Raw genomic sequence first — 20,078 nt, forward strand, 5'->3', positions numbered from 1 at the left:
TCACATAAACTTATTTGGAAAGGAAATTATCAGCAACTAAGCATCAAAATTTTAAAAAAAATTTCCATTCCCTTTGAATTCAAGAATTTTTCCGAGTAAGAAATACTGTATACAGGTAGGTAATTAAGTTAGGGGTGTGAAAATGTCGGAAAAAAATTAAGAAGTGTGTTATGTCGTATATTTGTACATATTTATGCTACTAGATAGCATTAGCGTCGTACGTGAATTGTAAATAGTAATCCAAAAAAGTTGGATATGATTCGAACATGATGTGCTTGTGGCTTGTGTTCATGTTATTATTATAATTAAAAATGTAGAAAATGCAAGTATGGTTGTTTTATCTTCAGTTAATTCTTCGAATTGCGTATATGTATAACAAAGTGAGGGGGGGAGTTGAATAAGTCAAAGTTTTGAAAATCAGTATTTTTCCACAATTTCAGAGCATTTTGTCACCATGTCAATTTTTTCAGCTGTGAAATGGATGGGAGATTACGTGTAATTACCTCGAAATCTAAGTGAAATAGCCTATCTGTTTATTTCTTGCATTTTGGAACATTTTAAGTCATATTCTCCCATCTTTCCACCTCACCTTGGCAGCTTTGGGTATTTCGTTGGTCGAAATTACGAGTAGTACGAGTTCAAAAGTTTGACTCACTTCACAAAAAATAACCATAAAATAAAAACACATCAATACGTTGGATTCTAAGAAAACCACGATTCGTCATTTTGAAATCAGTTATTTAAAAAGAGCATTTTAGAGGGTACGGTATGAGCCGAATCGAAAAAATAATTTCACTACATGTTAAGAACACATGCGAATGGATGCAGCATTACGCACTTGGATGAGATCGAATCGAAAAAATAAGCTCATATTCGAGTTCTGCATCTTCAAAAACATACTATTCGATATGTCACACGATTTTTTACAATTTTTCAAGTTTTGACCCCGATGAGGTGACGCAGAGGGGTCAGAAGGGGCCGAATCAAAAAAATAATTTCATTTTCGAGTTCAGCAACTTTGAAAACATACAATTCGATATATCACACTATCAGGACAATTTTTCAATTTTTTCTCCAATTTGGAGTGGTACCTCGTACCTCACCCCCCTCCCTCCCAAACCAAACAGAAAGGAATGGAAATTTCCGCATCAGTATGATTTTTTTTTCAGAGATACGTTGAAAATTACACGGCGAAGACAAATTTTCATCTACTTTATAACAAAACAAATCTCGAAATGGGGTCTCCACACCCCCTTTTGAAGCACAAGGGTCCCCAATTTAGGTAAAAGTTGAAAAAAATTTCAAAATCGATGTGACATCGATTGTTACTGATTTGATGGCGCTGAGTTCGAATATAAGCTTATTTTTTCGATTCGACTCTTCCAAGTCTCCCCTCTACCTTGAATTGGACAAAATAAAACGAAAAATTCAAAATATCGAGTGACATATATCGTTTTTTAGGTACCGAAGGATGCTGAGTTCGAATATTCGCTTGTTTTTCGCATACGACCCCTCAATGCATCTCCAGTCCCCTTATTTTGAAACAAAATTGAAATGGCGTGACATTTCGATTCCAACTAACTTGAGGGGCCTATCTGTTCATTTCTTAAATTTTGGAACATTTTAAGCCATCTTCTCCCATTTTTCCACCTCAGCTTGGGACTTTGGTCTCATTTTCTCTAAAGTTTCTATAAGTTAGGTATCAGTTTGAATTTCTAACTTGAGCCTCCAGGAAATAATATACGGTTCGAGGCTGTTGAGAGCCAATGCAGCCCCATTTCTACGAACGAAATTATAAAGAGGTCATTTAAGAGGGGAGGGGAAGGGGAGGAGATTTGACCGAAAATTTTCCGACTGGTACAGGAAAAAAATACCAATTTTGTCAATATTGATATCATATTCATATGACTCATGTATAACAATTATAATTTTCTGTTTTGGATTTTTGAGGGCCCAAATGTGAATTTTTTAAATTTTATAACAATACAAAAATTGGCCTGAGCGAAACAAGGTCTAAAATTTTTGAAAATTTGATTTCGAGAGACCTAAAAAACGATGTTTTTTCTAGGAACTTGATTTTGAAAAAAAGAGAACGAGCCTGAGAAAAGCGAGGGCAAATTGCTTTTGAAAATTTGTATTTTGAGAGAACTTTGAACAATTTACATGTTCCTTCATTTTTGGGCTTTTAAAATTTTAGAATTTGACAGTTTTTTTTTAAAAAGATGTTAATATGGAAAAAGAAAAGAGAACAAGCCCAAGAGAGGGTGAAAGCTCTTGAAAATTTGCATTTCGAGAGGCGTAAAAACGATACTTTTCATGCAAGAAGTTTATTTTTTCACTTTAACAGTTTGAAATTTGAACACTATTTTTTTCTAGATTTCAATTTTGAAAAATAAAAGAAAACAAGTCTGAGCGAAGCGAGGGAAAACGCTTTGAAAACTTGTGTTTTGAGAAGTAAAAAAACAGGGTTCTTTTTCACCCTGTCCCTGTACAAATCAAGTGAATTTAGTTGTAGGTAGGTATTCAAAAATTTTAGTGCGTTATTAAATCTCTTCGAGCGGCCTCTGTAAGGTGAAGATTGTTCTCTGGAAGTCGCTGTTGACATGAATTTCTTGGTTTTTGGGTCTAATGGGGATGCCAAATTAACCAAAAATTACTGAAATACAGGTTTTCAATATTTTTAAATAATACACTAAAATGTTGAATGAAAACATGTGTTGATTTTAACCTACAAAAATATTGTAGAAGGAAGTAAGTACTCGTATATTTAAAGTGAGAGACCACTCAGGAAAAATTAAGCACGACAGCAACACAGACTGAGCACAAAACACAGAGTGGGGTCCTTCAATTTGAGTTGTTTTTGTGGTCTGGAGAGATGATCAAAGTTTCAAAAATGGCCGTTTTTACCCTAATTCAAGAGTTTGTAGCGACATCAGTATTGTTTTGCGAAAAAAATCAAGGTCCATTTCGGATTCTACGCACTTTTTTAAGTAAACTACTTTCCCCGATTTCTGATTTTCGAAGTTTCAAGCGCATTCGAAACATTTTTATTTGTATACTTAATAAATATTTTCTTATGCGCTTGAAACTTCGAGAATCAAAAATTGGGGAGATTAATTTGCTTAAAAAAGTGCTTAGAATCCGAAAATGATTTTTATTTTCGCAAAACAATAAGGATGTATGTCGCTACGAACTCTTGAAGTAGGGCAAAAGCGGCCATTTTTGCAACTTTGACAGTCTCTCCTGATCACAAAAAAAAAACTAAAATTTAAAAAACTCACGCTGCTTTTTGTTTTTGAGTCTAAACCAAAAAGCATCACCATTAGAATTTCCTTTTTTCTTCTTGGTGATAATTGTAAGTAAATCACACACCAATTTTACATTTTTTTTTTCAAAATTTTGCCTGAAAAATATTAGTTGCATCGCTCAGAAATTGGGCCAAATGCGAATAAATTCGTCTAATAGACGATATAGAATGGAACCATAACTTTTCGTCAAGCTACCCAATAAATCAATTTCCACGTCTTCTGAAGAAATTGAATTTCGCGCTGGAGGCTCTACAATGACTGGAAATGGTGAAATTGCGAATTGAAGACGGAGTGGAGATGGGGTTTGATCTTATGCAAGACAAAGCCATTCAAGCAAATTTCAAAAATTTCCCTTTGAGAGCAGAGAATTTTCGAAATTTTCATGTTTTTTCTTGTATTTATACACAAGGTGTTCGTCCGGAAATCTGAATAAACGGGGATAGACTCATTGAATAGGACGAGAATTAGCCACAAGTCGATTTTCAACTGCCTCAAGCTAAATTTCCATGCATTCTGGAGAAATTTCAAAATTCTGGAAAAATCGAATTATTATTACGCTAGAGACTCCAAAATGACTCGAAATGATGAACTTCGAATTTGGGGGAATTGGTTTCAGACGAGTTTAAAATTTTTTAAACTTTGGAAAAATCGAAAAACAAGCTAAAGGCTCCAGAATGGGCAGAAATTGTGAAAAAATTCGGTCGAGTGGAGTTGATATAAGTTTCAAAATTTATAAAAATTTTCCAAAAATCGAAAACTTTCGATTTTTTGTTTCCAATTGGGACATATACTCGGAGCTTAGTAAATTCAAAGAGTTCATCTCATAAGTTTACTTATTCTCTAAATGTTGCGTTTAAAAAAAGATTAGAATCATTCTGATAAAAAATTTCATTTAAAACATTTTCTCATCAAAATTGTTTCGAACAAGACACTTTTCAAAGAAAGTACCTACACAGAAGAAAAAATGTGCCATGCATGTTGCACAATGTCTTCAGACTTGAGAAAGGAGATAATAATGGATAATATCATACTTGCTGCGAATCATTCTCTAGAACAAAATATCAAAACACATGCTACGTATCATAAATCTGAAAGAGTTTCTGAAAATTGTCTCATCCTAGAAAAACGCTCGTATTATTTCAACCTATCGTTTATCAATTCAATTGATCGTCACTCGATGAACATCCAAATGAAACTTACTCTACCAGTAAGTAGCCTATACTTATCACAAATTTCAAAAAAAAAAAATCATTAAATCTTCGTAATCATTTCCGGTATAATCAATCCATTCAACTTGATATGCAACATACTTAGAACTTTACACACGAGTAAGTAGATCTCGATTTATAACGAAACCACGATCAATATCTCGATAGGCTGAACTGTACAAAGGCTCGTCTAGTAAATATAAACCAACTCATCTCAGCAGTTGATTCAGTCGATAAGTTCTCAGTCATAACACAACTCGAATCGTGATAAATTTATAAACATTAAATCAAAATTGTTCGATTAGCAAAATGAAGATTTTAATATTCGGGGTGCTCGTGCTGTTATCCGTGACAGGTAAATTAATTCTAATAGTAATAAACTTCTCCATCAATCGATAAATTTCAACCTAATTAAACTCCCTCGACAGATATTTACGCCGATTTATCCGAACAACCCGATAAAATACAAACCTTGGTGAAAAAATTATTCAGCTTGAGGCCGGAACCGTACGTAGTTCACAATTTGGCAAACTCTCTAAAACTGGACATCGACGAAGAGCAGACCGACTTAACATCCAGGGAATTCACAGACGAGAGTTATAAGTTCAAAAACGTAACGGTTTCTCGAATCTATAACAATCCTCTCAAGCCAAGAACAGAAATTACCTCGGTCATCTGCGATTTCCATCTTCAAATCAAAGTGAGTTTTAAAAAAAAAAAATTATCCACCTAATTATAGGAATTAATTTTTAGATACAGGCAATAGTATCGCCTAATATTTGCATTATTTTCAGATAACCCAGTCGATCGATCCGCCTGATTTAGAAATCAGAGGAATTTATCAATTGAATAAAACTCAGGAAGCAGACTCGGGTGAATTCTTCATCGCTAAGGAATACGATGGTAGAATAATCCATCAAATGAGATCAGATGGAATCAACGACACTGATCTTGTATACAATGATCAAGAGGTAATTACCTATCTCTTCTAAATTGTACAGCACTCTTATCATCTGTATAATTTCGATTAATTCTACCCTGTGAATTTTTTCCAATAGATCAAATTTGGCAAATCGAGTAAAAATCGTGCAAAATTCATCCGAGCAATTGGTCTAATCGTGGACGAGGTAAATAACCGCACTGCCAATAAAGCCAATCAGACGAATAATTTACCCAAGAAAATCAAAGACTTCGAGAGCGTATTTCCATTCTTATCGAACGCTTTATCTCCACTCAATAAAACAGCTTTAAAATCTCAAGCCGAAAATACCTACTGTATCAATAACACGATAACCGAGCAATGGGGAAATATGAATTTAATACTGCCTTACGTAATGATACGTGGATTGAATAATTTCAAACAAGCCAAATTATTTGCCTACAACGACGGATCAGGAGTTCGTTTTAATATTACATTGATGACTCACGAATTGAAAGGATATTTCGAATGGAGACATGGTAAAAATCTCGCTATTATGAGTTCAAATCGCACCGAAAACTTCACCATTGGTAATTTGACCCTGTTTGCGAACACAAGATTCGATAAAGATTGGATTATCGATAATTTAGAAATAGCATTCGGATCGATAAATATTCAAAAACCAAATGGAAGCGAACTGTACCCAAATATCAATGATTTTATGTACGATCTCTTGCACGATAAATTGGAAACATTGATCACCAGTCATTTAAAACAACTCATACATAAAGAATACTCTAAACCAGAACGAGTCACCGAATCTGCAAATAAAACAACCCTACTCGAGCTGAATTCCACGACGACATCGACAACTTCTAATTACACAACTATCACGAATAAAACCATCGCAGCAGTGACCAATTCATCCAATCTGACGACAATTACCACTCCATTTACCACCCTCAGTACTCCTCTGAGAAATGACTCGACGCCTTGTAAAGATGACAGAAGATGGTGGCAGAAAATTTACCGTCGAAATAAATGTAAAACAGAGAAGAAACCTGCACCAACCGAACAAATACCAGAGACGAATAAATGCGCAGATAAAAGATGGTGGTTCCAGAAACCCTTCTTGAGGAATAAGTGTGCGAAAAATATCTCTACGACAAATGCTCCTCCCTTACTGGAAGTTCAACCTCGGATTAATAATGGCTCAAATTCGACCGGAGTTGAGATGGCGAAATGTGTGGATAAAAGATGGTGGTTCCAGAAACCTTTCATCAGTAATAAATGTAAACAATTGAAAAATGTCACATTAAAAGGGGCCATTTAGTAACAAATCCTGAATTTTTCAGCTGTCTATTAATTAAGAATACGTACTTTCAAGTTCCTTTTACTTTTAAAAAATATTTTTAGCTGAATTTTGAATGCTTTGTTGACTATTTTATTCTAGCAATATTCTTAACTCTTATTGTGAACAAAATTATGTAAATTATTTAATAAAAATACCAAATACCTATTTACTTCTTTTAAACATTATTTTCCCCCAAATTTCACATTGTTTTGTATGTTTTTAAACAATCAAAGTAAACTTTGATTGAGGTTGAAATTTGGCTCACTGATAGAGAATAGAGAATGTCATTCAAACCTCAAATCCAAATTTTGAGCTAGTTCATTTTCGAGCCAATCTGCAGCATCCAACAAAAGTTGACTTTTCTTCAGTAATTTCAAAAAACAACACACTCGACGTTTCTTGATCTGCTACCAATTCACTTTTCCCAATTAATTCAGAATGTCAAACTACTTATGACATGGGTAAAATTTTCAGGTGGTACAGAAGTTGACTTCAAAACCTTCTAGAGCACAGAATTGGGAAAAATAAAATTCATATCACAATCACGAATCATTTTTAGTCTACAAAGTGATTTAAATCTTCCTTCTTTTCTGTAAACATATTTTATTCCAAATTGGTAGAAAAAAAAAAGAAGAAAGCCCCAAGTTCAAAATAACTAAAATAAGCAATAATTGTGGTAGAAAACAAACAGAAACCAGTTACAAAAAGTTGCTAAAAATTCTTGAAATGAAAAAAAAAACGACCAAAAGTTGTGAGAATGTCTCAAAATTTGAGTAAAATTCTGCCTTAAATCACTTACGAAAAAATCAATGAATATTCTCGAAATTTAATGATTATTTGTCAGAATACTAATGCGTAAAGTAGGCAAACAGAAAATTGTTTACCTAGTTGACCTTTCAGTGATTTAAAATCGCCTTAAATCAATTTAAAAGCAAGATACTTACGCTGAGAAAAGTTCTACAAAAATTGCTTTGAAAATTTGTTTAAATGTCTTAAAATTAGTTGAAATTGATTGAAAATTAGTGAAGTATCGCAAATAAAAAAAAGATAGTACATATTGACGACAGAACTAATGTAAAACAAACCATCAGCTAATCACTGATTGCAAAATAGTTTTTGCATTTGCTTTCACCATTTTGGTTAATGTTTCTGAAATTTCGTTAAAAAATTATCAATTTTGAAAAAAAAAATCGAAATTTCGAACAATTTACTTAGCTTTTTTCAACTATTAACAGGGTTGGCAAGTAGACTATATAGTCTACTTTACACGCGTTGTCTACGCGTAAACAACGTTACTGTAGACAACGATAGTTTACATGTAGACATTGTAGACTATGTAAACTATGTAAACTACAAAGTAAAACTGTTTTCTGTTTTAGAATCAAAGCCTTTTTTACATGGATTTTGGGCAGAAGATTTTAAAAATTTGTGGTTAAAATCCAAACAATGTTCAAAAACGAGATTCAAAAAACTTTCAAAAACTAAATTTTTGAGAATCCGCGTTAAAAAAACATAACCTACTTGGCAAAAAAGCAATATTTTTCAGTTTTTGACAATTTTTGGCAGAAAAACGACTTCTGGATAGGTAATTCTTGAAAAAATGTGAAAATCTTCAGCAATTTTGTCGAGCTGAAAAGAGAGAATACGAATCTCTCACAAAGGAAAAGCATTTCCCTAATTTTTCTACTAGTAAAAACGAGATTTTTGCATTTCTTGGTAAAAAAATGAAACTTTTGAACAATTTGAAAAAAAAAGATAATGGCTTTTTCAAGTTTTTGAAAAAAATGAAAATTTTCAGCAATTTGGCTGAAAAAACAAGAATTTTCTTCAATTTTTGGAAAAAAAACGAGCAAGTACTTTATTTTTGACAACGTTTGGAAAGAAAAAAAACTTAAGAAAAGCAAAAGTGTAAATTTTAGCAGAAGTAGACATCGTCAATTATTGGTAAGAAAATTTTACCTTTTCACAATCTTTGTCGAAAATGCAAGATTTTGTTTCTTCAGTTTTTCATTTAAAAAGTGAGGGTAATTTTTTGCAAAAAAATGACAAATTTTTAGCAAGAAGGGAGATTATTTGGGAATACGCAACTTCGAAGTTGACATACATTACACGTAGTCTACAGGAAGTCTACTTTACATGAAGTTTACATAGATTACACGACAAACGTAGACTATGTAGACAAAGATAGTCTACACGTAGAGAACCAACCCTGACTATTAATAAAAAGTCTCGTTTATCTTTCCGGTTTTCACCTAAGTATTCTTTTTACTATATCAATTATTAAAACTTTATCCAACATTTGGACCAGTTTTTTGACGAAAAATCTGGGTTGATCTTTATAGCAATAAGTATCAGAGCCACACAATACGTTCAGCTGACTCAAATAGTTCTGCTGTCATGATTAAATTTTAATTAAAAATTCGTCAATTCGTGATTTTTACGAATACCAAACAATTTATTTCATATTTATGGCAAATGGCTCATAAATTGTTCGGTATCAAGAAAATAGAAAAAAAAATGTAGAAAAAATAACATATATCCTTACTCAGAGTTAGTATCATAAAAATAGTAAAATTGGCATCAAAATCATCTCAAATTTACCAAAAATTGATATCTAAAATTTCAAACACTCGACGAAATGTGTCTCAAAATTTGAATAAAAACCTTGCAAAATAGTCGCCTAGATAATTATTAAAAATTATAATTAAATATTCTCAAAATTGCAAAAGAATCTATCAAAATCACAATATTTTGTCGAACTGACTTCTCCATCAATTGATAAGACATCAGCACGACTGACCAAACGTTGGAAAAATTACTTCAAAATTTGTTAAAGAGCCACGAAAATAGTTGGAAATTTCTGAAATTTCAGTAAAATATCCGAAAATTGCTCAAATGCTATGAAAATTTTTTTAAATTGCTCAACTTGGTAAAATAAAATTTAATTTAATTTTTCAAAAATTACATCAAAATTATCATCACAGAAACACCGTAAAAATGCCATGGAAAATGCTGCTTGCTGCAAATGACCAAAAAAAATATAAGAAATTTTAACAAATTTAGCAAAACATGGGCGTAAAGGTGTCCTTTCGGAAGAGAGTTTTAAATCATGGATTATTAAGTTGAATCGTCTCAAAAAATACCAGCAGATTTTGACAAAATTCAATAGAGACCTTCATTTTGAGTAGAACTTGACTCACAAAAAAGTTCAACCTACAAGGTGCTCCTGGAAGGGAAATACGAGACCCAAAAAATCATTGTTTTTTCGCTCCTGTCGCCACCCAACCTGTTTTGAAGAAAATAGCACAGTCCCAAATAAAAGTACTGTTTGAAATTGTGCGTCAATCGAGATATCCTATTTTCGTCAAAATCCAAGATCACTTTTAAAGGTTTACTGAGCGGTTAAAAATTTTGCAAATCACTCGTATTTTTCGATAAATTCGTGTTTTGAAAATTTTTCCATCTCAAATTTTCAACTCTGCTTCATAGAACCCTATAAAAAGATCTTGGGATTTTGGCGGCAATAGTATGATTCTACACAAAATCTTAAATAGGTACTATCATTTTTGACTTGCCAATTTTCCCAACAAAAAAAAAAGTGGTAGGAACTGGAGCAAAAAACTATGATTTTTTCGAAAATATCTACTCTTTGAGAACCTATATCTCCCCTTCAAGGGCACCTCCGGAGCTGAAATTTTTTCAGAGTAAGTTTCAACTCAAAATGAAGGTTCCTGATGAATGTTGACGAACAGAATAAAAGCTAACAATTGATGAAATCTTTGTAAAATTGAGATAAACTTGGCAACAGCTGCTGGTAATATGCAATTACGTAATGTCGTCCAATAAAGAGAACTACAAGAGCAAAAATATGATTCGAACCACCGATCATGAATCTAGTCCCCAAAAACGACATTACTTTTGATTTGAATCGTTCCAAATCCTGCAGGAACGATTTAGAATTTCTGGAAAGAAGTAAATTTTCGCTGAAAACGCCAGATCGATTCGAAAATGTAGTACTCGTTGTGGGGGGGGGGGGGGGTAAATTTATGAGATGGAAGAAGTTTTGAATAATTCGTTGCAAAAATATACAATTTTGGATTTTTAAAATAAATTTGAGATTTGTAACTTGAAAAAAAAAATATTTTTCAACCTGTCATCTCGAATTTTCGATTCATCCGCCTGACAGGATTAAATTTTTGGCTATCGAATGATTACAGTACCATCTGGATCGATTCGAGAATACTGGAAAAAAATTCAGCTTTTAATACAGGCTTCAGATCGAGTCCAAAATCGCAGCAATTTATGAGGAGGGAAGGGGTGAGGGTCTGAGGGTGGGACGTACAAGAATTTTAAAAAAATTTGCTGCAAAAATTGACGATTTTGGATTTTTTTATAGCAGAGATTTTCAACTTGTAAAACAATACCTACCTACACTTTTCAACCCATTATCTCAGATTTTCGATTAACCTAACCCAATTGACTTTAAAAGTTGAATTTTGAACAGGAAGGTCAACTTCAGCATAGAAATCAATTATTTATTGAGTACAGATCACATAACGACAACATTACGACACTCAACAATATTAATCCTAGCATCAAAGTGTAGATTCAATTCGTTCGCGAACGATTTGTTCAGAATCGACAAATCGTTCAAAAACGACTACCTACATCAAATTTAATGAGAAAAAAGTGACAAAATTTGACCTTTTCAAATTAATTGATAAGAATTGAAGAATGGGGATGATTCGTTTGCGAACGAATTCTTTAGAAATCAGAAGAGAAAAATCGTTCGCGAACGATTTGTTCAGAATCGACAAATCGTTCAAAAACGACTAAATCAAATTTAATGGGAAAAAAAGTGACAAAGTTGGACCTTTTCAAATTAATCAATAAGAATTGAAGAATGGGGATGATTCGTTCGCGAACGAATTGTTCAGAAATCAGAAGAGAAAAATCGTTCGCAAACGAATGAATCTCTGAGAAATAAAATTGAGTGCAGATGACATAACGACACTCAACTCTATAGTCCTATCATCAAAATCTGGATTCAATTCGTTCGCGAACGATTTGTTCAGAATCGACAAGTCGTTCAAAATTTGAATTTTTCAAATTAATCGATAAGAATTGAAGAATGGGGACGATTCGTTCGCGAAAGAATTGTTCAGAAGAAAAAAATCGTTCGCGAACGAATGAATCTCTGTTGGAAAATGACTATATAAATCGCAAATAAATTAAATTCGATGAAAAAGAACGTGGAAGAATTTGACTTTTTCAAATTAATCAATATGAATTGAAGAATAGGCACGATTCGTTCGCGAACGATTTTATTAAAGACGAAAAATCGAACCCGAAAGCATTAATCAATGAATCAAACCAGATAAAATATTATGCCATGATTCGTTCGCGAACTACTCACTCAAAAAAGACGAATCATTCGGGAACGACTGAATCACTTGGAAATGAAATCAGACTCGAGAATGCAAACCGACGAAACATCTCTTCAAGTTCAATATAATAATTAACATTACAGATGACTCGTTCGCGAACGATTTGCTCAGATGACAAAAATCGTTCACGAACGACAGAATCACTAATTAATATACGAACACCTTGCTCTATTTAAACCAATTTTAAAATTCGTCACGAATCAAGAATCGAAAAATTGATTTCAGAAGCACAAAATTTGGCCAAATTCCAGCTCATTTAGAGTTATTGATAAACTGTGAAGGTTCCCTCGTGAGTAAAAATTTCAATTTTTAGGAAGGGTCAATAAAATAGGCATGATACTTTTTCAGGTTTCTTATGCAGAACAATTATCAAAATTATGAAATACCAGAATAATTCTTCAATTAATTACACCATAGTCTTGGTTCCTCCCCCCCCCTCGACTCATTAAAATACCGCAAACAAAACAATTAATATCTATAGGTATAGGCATTCCACGCTACACTTCGCACTCATGGAAAAACCTCGAACACATTCTAACCTCGAATAATAAAAAATTACATTTAGGTCTGTATCAAAATAACTCATCGTCTTATTTTCCAAGTATAATAACTCATCATATTCGATAAACGGGCCTTTTTACGTATTCTCTGACAATACAACATGACATAAAAATGACAAAAAATTTCAACAAAAAAACCACTTTTTTTCCCAATACCTACATTATAAAATACCAAGTACTATACTTATCACAGCTCACAAAGCAATGAATCGTACATACGTTTTTCAAATAATTAAGTAGCATCAAAATATCTTACGAACTCTACAGAGTCTATACCTATACTGATTTGTTATCAAAAAGACAAAGGTCGTTTTTGTTATTCTACTATCTACGATTATTAATACTCCGACGTACATTTGCTCAATCTGCAATCGTTCGTTGATTCGATACGAACTCGTGTACAGTTTAGAATGTAATTCTTGGATAAAATATTGTGTTATTAATTTTCTCTTTTCGCTAGAATACCTATCGCGAATATCTACATTTTCCTAGGTACGATATCTCGATATGAAGACGAGTATAATAATAAGTATTTGTTTGGCAATACTGCAATTGGGTAAGTACTAAGTAGCATACATCATAACTTTTTTCCTCTTTCAAATTATGAAATATTTATTCACACATAAGACTTGAATTTTCAGAACGTGATTATCTTAGGTAGGTAGTAGGTACCTACCTATTTAAATATTTTTCTTCAAATTTACTCGTATTAAACCTCTTTGCCAGGGAAAAAATTGGTTTTATTTTCAAAAATTTCCTACATCTGACTGTTAAAAGTTTCCATTACCTACGTTTAAACTATTATAAAATATAACGTCATCAGAATAAAAGTTGGTAAACCCGAATGTTTCGCCATAGAGTTGTTTACGCATGCGTGGCTCTTGTGTGTGTCTGATTCTATTCTAAATTAATTTTTTTCAAGTTCAAAAATGATAATTTATTTACTTGAGTGATTGGACTATAATAAAAACAAAAATGTATAAAGGACTAAACCTTAAATCAGAACTGCTCAGTTGGAATAGGTTCACGATGTTTTGAATATGGGCAAGTTGATCTAACGTAAGTGCTATATATAAAATCCAATAAGTTCCAATCGATTAACCGAGATGCCTACTAAATTACTGATAAGCAAAGCTATCGCGTTTTGCAAATAGGAACATTTCATCACCATTTCGCACTATTTTTCTCAAATCAACACGTTAGTAATGTTATTAAAAAGGCAGATAGGGACATTATCAAGATGATCATTAACCTGATGGGAAGGTTTAATATCTAATATGACCTAATTACGAACCGACATTGACACATTTTCAATCAATCGTCTGCATAACATCGACTAAAACCGTATCAATCGAAAACTTAACATGTATAATATATAGGTATATTGATCATTGAACCTCTTACTGAACTTCAACTACTACTTGTATTTACACAGGTATTGCTCAAAATGAAGGCCCATCCACCGAATCAGTCACCACTCCAATTCAACCCTCGACCATTTCACCAGAATCACCAGCCACTGAACCAACAACAACACCACAATCCAGTACAACTTCCGAATCTCCAAGCACAACACCCCCACAACAAGTGCTCACTGAAGCATCAACGATCAGCTCCTCCGTGGAAAGTACTACATCGGTGTCGAGTAACAAGACGAATGTTAAAATAGTAGACAAGATCAGCGAGCAAATCAGAGCGATATTGAAACATTTTCGCGAACCTATACCTACTGGATTTCCTGGCCAGGTCGTCTTACAAGATCCTATGCCAGCGCCGAATGCAACCACTGACATGACACTCGGGACTGGTCATTTTTACAATATGACTGTCCATGGGTTATCGAATTTCACCGTTGAGGCGGTTAATTTGTTATTGGATGAGATGCAGGTGAGAGGATAAAGGTGGATTTTTGAACTAACTAGAGAATTGAGATATGAAAATTAAACTTTTACGATAATGTTTTCAGGTTTACGTTATGATTCATATGAAAAAAATTCAAGTTAGAGGAAATTTCACCATAGAGACGTATTTCACAAAATCCACAGGACCTTTCAACATGACACTGACTAATGTAACTGCAGAGGGTACGGTTTCCTTGAAAGTCGATGCGACTGGTAAAATATCCACGGACAAAGCATCATCTGATATGCAATATGATGAGTTATCGGTAAGTTTCGTCGTTTCAAATACTTTCAAGGAGTCATATTCAATATGTACTGTGCCTAGACGTAGAGTACCACTTGAGGGCTAAGTACTGAAGTCTCACGTATGAAGTGCCTATTCAAAATTCACCAGTGGACGATTTGATCACTTCGGAGTAATTCATTTACGAGCAAATCAGCTTCAATTTTGATTGATGGACTTGAAAAAGTCAAATTTTTTCATGTTCTTATTCACTTAATTTAATTTAGCAGTGAATCAGTCGTTCTCGAATGATTAGATGGTTCTGAGCAATTCGTTCGTGAACAGTTCAGTTTTCATGATGATAGGATTAAAACCATCAAAGTTTTGTCATGTCGTTTGTATCTGATTACTGATTGGAGTTTTTTTAGGATTCGTTCGTTCGCGAACGGTTTCTCTCCTCTGAGCAAATCGTTCGCGAACATTTGCATCGATAAATTGAAGAACTCTAAGCTTTGCCTTGTCGTTTGTGATTATTGTTTCTCATTTGATTCAATTGTACTCGAATGATTCTCCGTATCTGAGCGAATCGTTCGCGAACGAATCATCTTCAACTTTTCTGAAGAGTTTGAAGTAGTTTAATCAAAGTCATGTCCTCTTTCATTGTATTGGATTCAATAAAGATTCAGTCATTTTCAAATAATTCATCTGGTCTCAGTGAATCGTTCGCGAACGAATTGAGCCCACTTTTAGTTGATACGATTAAAACTGTCGAGATTCGCGCGTCATGTCGTTTTTTTTCAAACATCCAATTGGACTCGCAGGTGATTTATTCGTTCGCGAACGAGTTTTCTTCATTAAGCAAATCGTTCGCGAACGAATCGTTCACAATTTGCATCGATAAATTCAAAATTGAAGAACTCTAAGCTTTGCCTTGTCGTTTATGATTATTGTTGTTCATTCGATTCAATTTTATTGCACTCAAATGATTCACCGTATTTGAGCGATTCGTTCGCGAACGAATCATCTTCAACCTTATTGAAGAGTTTGATGCAGTTCAATTAAAGTAATGTCATCTTTCACTGTATTGAATTCAATAGTGATTCAGTCATTTTCAAATAAATCATCGGGTCTGAGTGAATCGTTCGCGAACGAACTGAGTCCACTTTTAGATGATATGATTAAAACTGTCGAGATTCGTCGTGTCCTTTTTTTCGAACACCCAATTGGACTCTTAGGTGATTTATTCGTTCGCGGACAGGTTTTTTTCTTTGAGCAAATCGTTCGCGAACGAATCATTTGAAATTTTCATTGATAGATTAAAGAACGATTGTGTAGCTTTGTCTTGATGTGTCTGATTTGACTTTCAAGTGATTGAATCGTTCTTGAATAATTCACCTCATCTGAGCAAATCGTTCGCGAACGAATCATTTGCAATCTTATTGAAGAACTCTTCCAATGTACAAATTTGATTCAGTGTCCAGTGATTCAGTCGTTCTCGAACGATTCATTGAGTTTGAGCAAATCGTTCGCGAACAAATCAAATCCCGTTTTGGATAACACGATTAAATAAAACTGTTGATTTTCTTCATGTTATCACACCGAATTTCGATTTCTGGTGATTCATTCGTTCGCGAACGATTCGTTTAGAATGGAAAACTGGTTTATGAACGAATCATCTTGAATCTCATTAATGGATTTAAATGAGTCGAATTTCACCACCGTCACCTGGTTTTTCAGTGTACTCATTTTAGTATCTATTGGTTCAGCTCAGCCGTTATTGAATATAATTCGTTGGTTCTGAACGAATCGTTCGCGAACGAATTGAATCCAGTCTTGGATACGATTAAAGCTGTTGATTTTCGTCGTGTCATTCATACCTAGATTACCAACCTCATTTCATTTCTAGTGATTCATTCGTTCGTGAACGATTTTTCCACTTTTGAGCAATTCGTTCGCGAACGAATCATTCAAAATTTTCATCAACAGATTGAAGACAATTTCATCTTGTAATGCCTGATTTTATTTTCAAGTGATTCAGTCATTCTCGAACGATTCACTGTTTTTGGCGAATCGTTCGTGAACGAATCACCTCGAATCTTTGTGCATGAATTTGTATTATCAAGTTTGAAAGATACCTATGCTCTTTTTTAGGGTTTGATTCAGGTATTGGTGATTCATTTTATTAATGATGAACTTTCTTTCGACTTTTCACCTCTGATCAATTCGTTCACGAACGAATCATAAACAATAAATTGTTTGGATGGACTTGGAAAGACTGCATTTTGTCACGTGATATTTCAATGGATTTTATTTAGTGGTGATCGCAAACGATTCATCATCAATTCTAATTTATGGATTTGAAAAAGTTCAAACTTTGCCACGTTCTCGAATCTCTTCCACATGGATGTGATTTAATCACGATTCAGTCGATTTCAAACAAATCATTCGCGAACGAATTGAATTCACTTTTTGAAATTGTCAACTTTTGTCACGTCATCTATTCCCAATTCAATTTTTCAGAGATTCATTCGTTCACAAACAGTTTTTCTCCTACGAACAAATAGTTCGCGAACGAATCGCCTTCTACAATTGATAATGAATTTAAAAATGTAAAAAATACAAAATATCATAAACATTTTTCAAAGAGGAAAATGCAAAAAATAATAAAGAAATTCGAGAACGTTCATGGAAAATTGAAGAAAGTTGAAGAAAATGTGTTGAAAATAAAATGATCAAATATCTGATCAACTTTAAAATATTCAAAAATCAACGAATTTTCGTGAATGATATGTATAAAAATTATGAGAAATTTGATTTCAATCATTCTACTACGGTGCCGGGTATTCTCTTTATTTTTTTAATCTTGAGAAGAATTGAGAGTAAGTAATTTTTTCTAATTTTGAATTAACTTTGGAGTGTTCTTTCTTGTACGTTTTATGATTTTTTTTGACAATTTTTGCACCGCAAAATTTTTTCAAGTGAGCTTTTTTATTCTTGGAGTGTTTGACTGACCATTTTCAATCATTTTTGAATACAATTTAGCATTTTATCAACTTTTTCTCTGTCAGAAAACACTTTCATCTATTTGAACGACACTGAAATAGATTCAATAAATTTCAAACGTAATTAAAACACTCTAATTCATTTCAGGTTGGATCCGGCGCAGGTTCATTAGTACAAGCAGCCTTGAACGGAGCCGGAATAGCGGTATTGTCATCGATCAAACCTCACATCTTGAAACAAATCGACCAACGACTAAAAGACGAGGTAGACAAACAACTAGAAACAAGCCCCAAAATCCCCAAGATTGCCACCCAATCACCAGTCAACCTGGCCATTTTAGAAGGTAGAAGATTCGTACGCGAGAAGTATGAACCATTCACCATACAAAAAGTGCTGGAACACGATAGCGACTTCTTAAAAGTGAACATCGGTCCTTTAACAATACACGGATTATCCAAATTCGCCAGAGTAGGAAACCTCACTGTTCAAATGAAAGAAGGAATTATCCAATTAAAAGTACGATTTATGACCGGCAGGCTCAGAGGCAAATGTAAATTTTTCTACGATTTTGGTAAAACTGACGAAATAAAGAAAAACGGCGAAGCTAAGTTCGCCATCAACCACCTGCAATTCGAAGCAACGTTGAATCAATCGATTAATTTACGAAACAAACCCATCTTGGATGATTTACAATTAGAAGTAGGTAAAGTTCAAGTAGAAATGGATGGTAATGGAGATTTTGATTTTTTGGTCGATTATGCGATGCGATATACACCCGAATTGATCAGACATCTTGTAGTTGATGCTCTCGAGGAACCTATTAAAGAAGCTATACAATCCGAAGTTTTGAATAAAATTAATATCGAACAATTAATCGAGGATAATTTACCATTGATGGAGAGTTACTTTATTTATTAAGAGTGATTTCAACAGCTAAATGTTGACTCGAGTAGGTCTGATTAAATTGACTACAGTTCTCTCAATAATATGTTATTTTCATATTTTTAAATTTTAACGACGACGAATCTATGTAAGATTATATTTAATTAGGTAACTGCCTTTGTTTTATTCGTTTTTGAAGAATTGTAAACGCTTTTTTCATCAATTTAATTATTGAAATTGCATCTAATTTATCCGAAATTGGCAAAAATATATGAACTGTTTGGAGAAGTGTTCGAAACCGGAATACATAACCTAGTTTTTATACCTAATATTATTCTAAGTAAGTAATATTTTTTTCTGTTCAATTAAATTTTCAATTAAGTAATTTTCTTCTCCTCTCAGAATTTGAATTTTAAAACATTCTTGATTGATTTTAATATCGCAGCTTTACAAATTACAAAAACTCGAATCTTAAGTACATACGTAATTGGGATTTTCGCGTCCCCTTCTACGATTTTGATAATGCTTCACGATGGGTCCTGTGGTACCTCGTATGAAAAGAGCCTAAAATGGATAAACTGATCGTGATGCGTCTCATTAAAAAAAAAAAATACAAACCGAGGAATCCTTATCCACCAGAAAATTTTTTTCAAGGACAAAGGTAAATTGAAACAGCAAGCAAAAATATATCTCCTGTAGTTAAACCAGCCAAAATTTTGGATACTGAATCAAATTTTTCGAATATTGGTAAATTTTTAAGAAAATTTTGGCGCCGGAGGTGCCCCTGGACCTGGAGGAAAGATATGGGTTCTCAAGAGAGAACATTTCTGAAAAATCGTGATTTTTATCGCTCTAGCCTCTATCCAACTTGTTTTGGGAAAATTGGCACAGCCCCAAAAGATGGCATTTGAGGAATCTGTATAAACAGGGCTCATTTTCATCAAAATCCAAGACCCTTGTCAAGGTTCCGCCAATTTTTTGATATTTATTGCCAATTTAAAAAAAAAACAGAAATAAAATGAACGATTTTTGATATTTTTCTCAATGTTTTGAAATCAGTAATAATGACCAGAACATTGTCACCACTGTATTCCAAAATATTTCCATTCTCAAAACATGAATATTTTACTCAAAAAATAAGCGAATTCCAAATTTTCAACCGCCAAGTAGAACCCTGAAAGTGATCTTGAATTTTGATGGGAAACGGCTTAGGTCAACACAGAATCTCAAATAATACTGTTTGAGACTCGGTCATTTTTCTTAAAGCAGGTTA

The 20,078-nt window shown here is 33.4% G+C and overlaps 3 protein-coding genes across 4 annotated transcripts in view; 2 read left to right on the top strand and 1 right to left on the bottom strand.

Annotated features, from left to right (window-relative positions):
- Positions 1–20,078, bottom strand: part of LOC135841264 (nephrin-like) — a 1,354,679-nt gene that overhangs the window by 197,781 nt on the left and 1,136,820 nt on the right. The window lies entirely within an intron of this gene.
- LOC135841953 (uncharacterized) lies at positions 4,694–6,958 on the top strand. The gene is made up of 4 exons (XM_065359188.1): positions 4,694–4,871; positions 4,945–5,216; positions 5,311–5,487; positions 5,575–6,958. Exons 1-4 carry the CDS (start codon positions 4,826–4,828, stop codon positions 6,766–6,768), a joined length of 1,689 nt encoding a protein of 562 aa, XP_065215260.1. The 5' UTR covers positions 4,694–4,825; the 3' UTR covers positions 6,769–6,958.
- Positions 13,147–19,190, top strand: LOC135841954 (uncharacterized). The gene is made up of 4 exons (XM_065359189.1): positions 13,147–13,352; positions 14,232–14,683; positions 14,763–14,963; positions 18,071–19,190. Exons 1-4 carry the CDS (start codon positions 13,304–13,306, stop codon positions 18,839–18,841), a joined length of 1,473 nt encoding a protein of 490 aa, XP_065215261.1. The 5' UTR covers positions 13,147–13,303; the 3' UTR covers positions 18,842–19,190.

Source organism: Planococcus citri, chromosome 3 (genome assembly GCF_950023065.1).
Source record: "Planococcus citri chromosome 3, ihPlaCitr1.1, whole genome shotgun sequence".
NCBI classification, from domain to species: Eukaryota; Metazoa; Arthropoda; class Insecta; order Hemiptera; family Pseudococcidae; genus Planococcus; species Planococcus citri.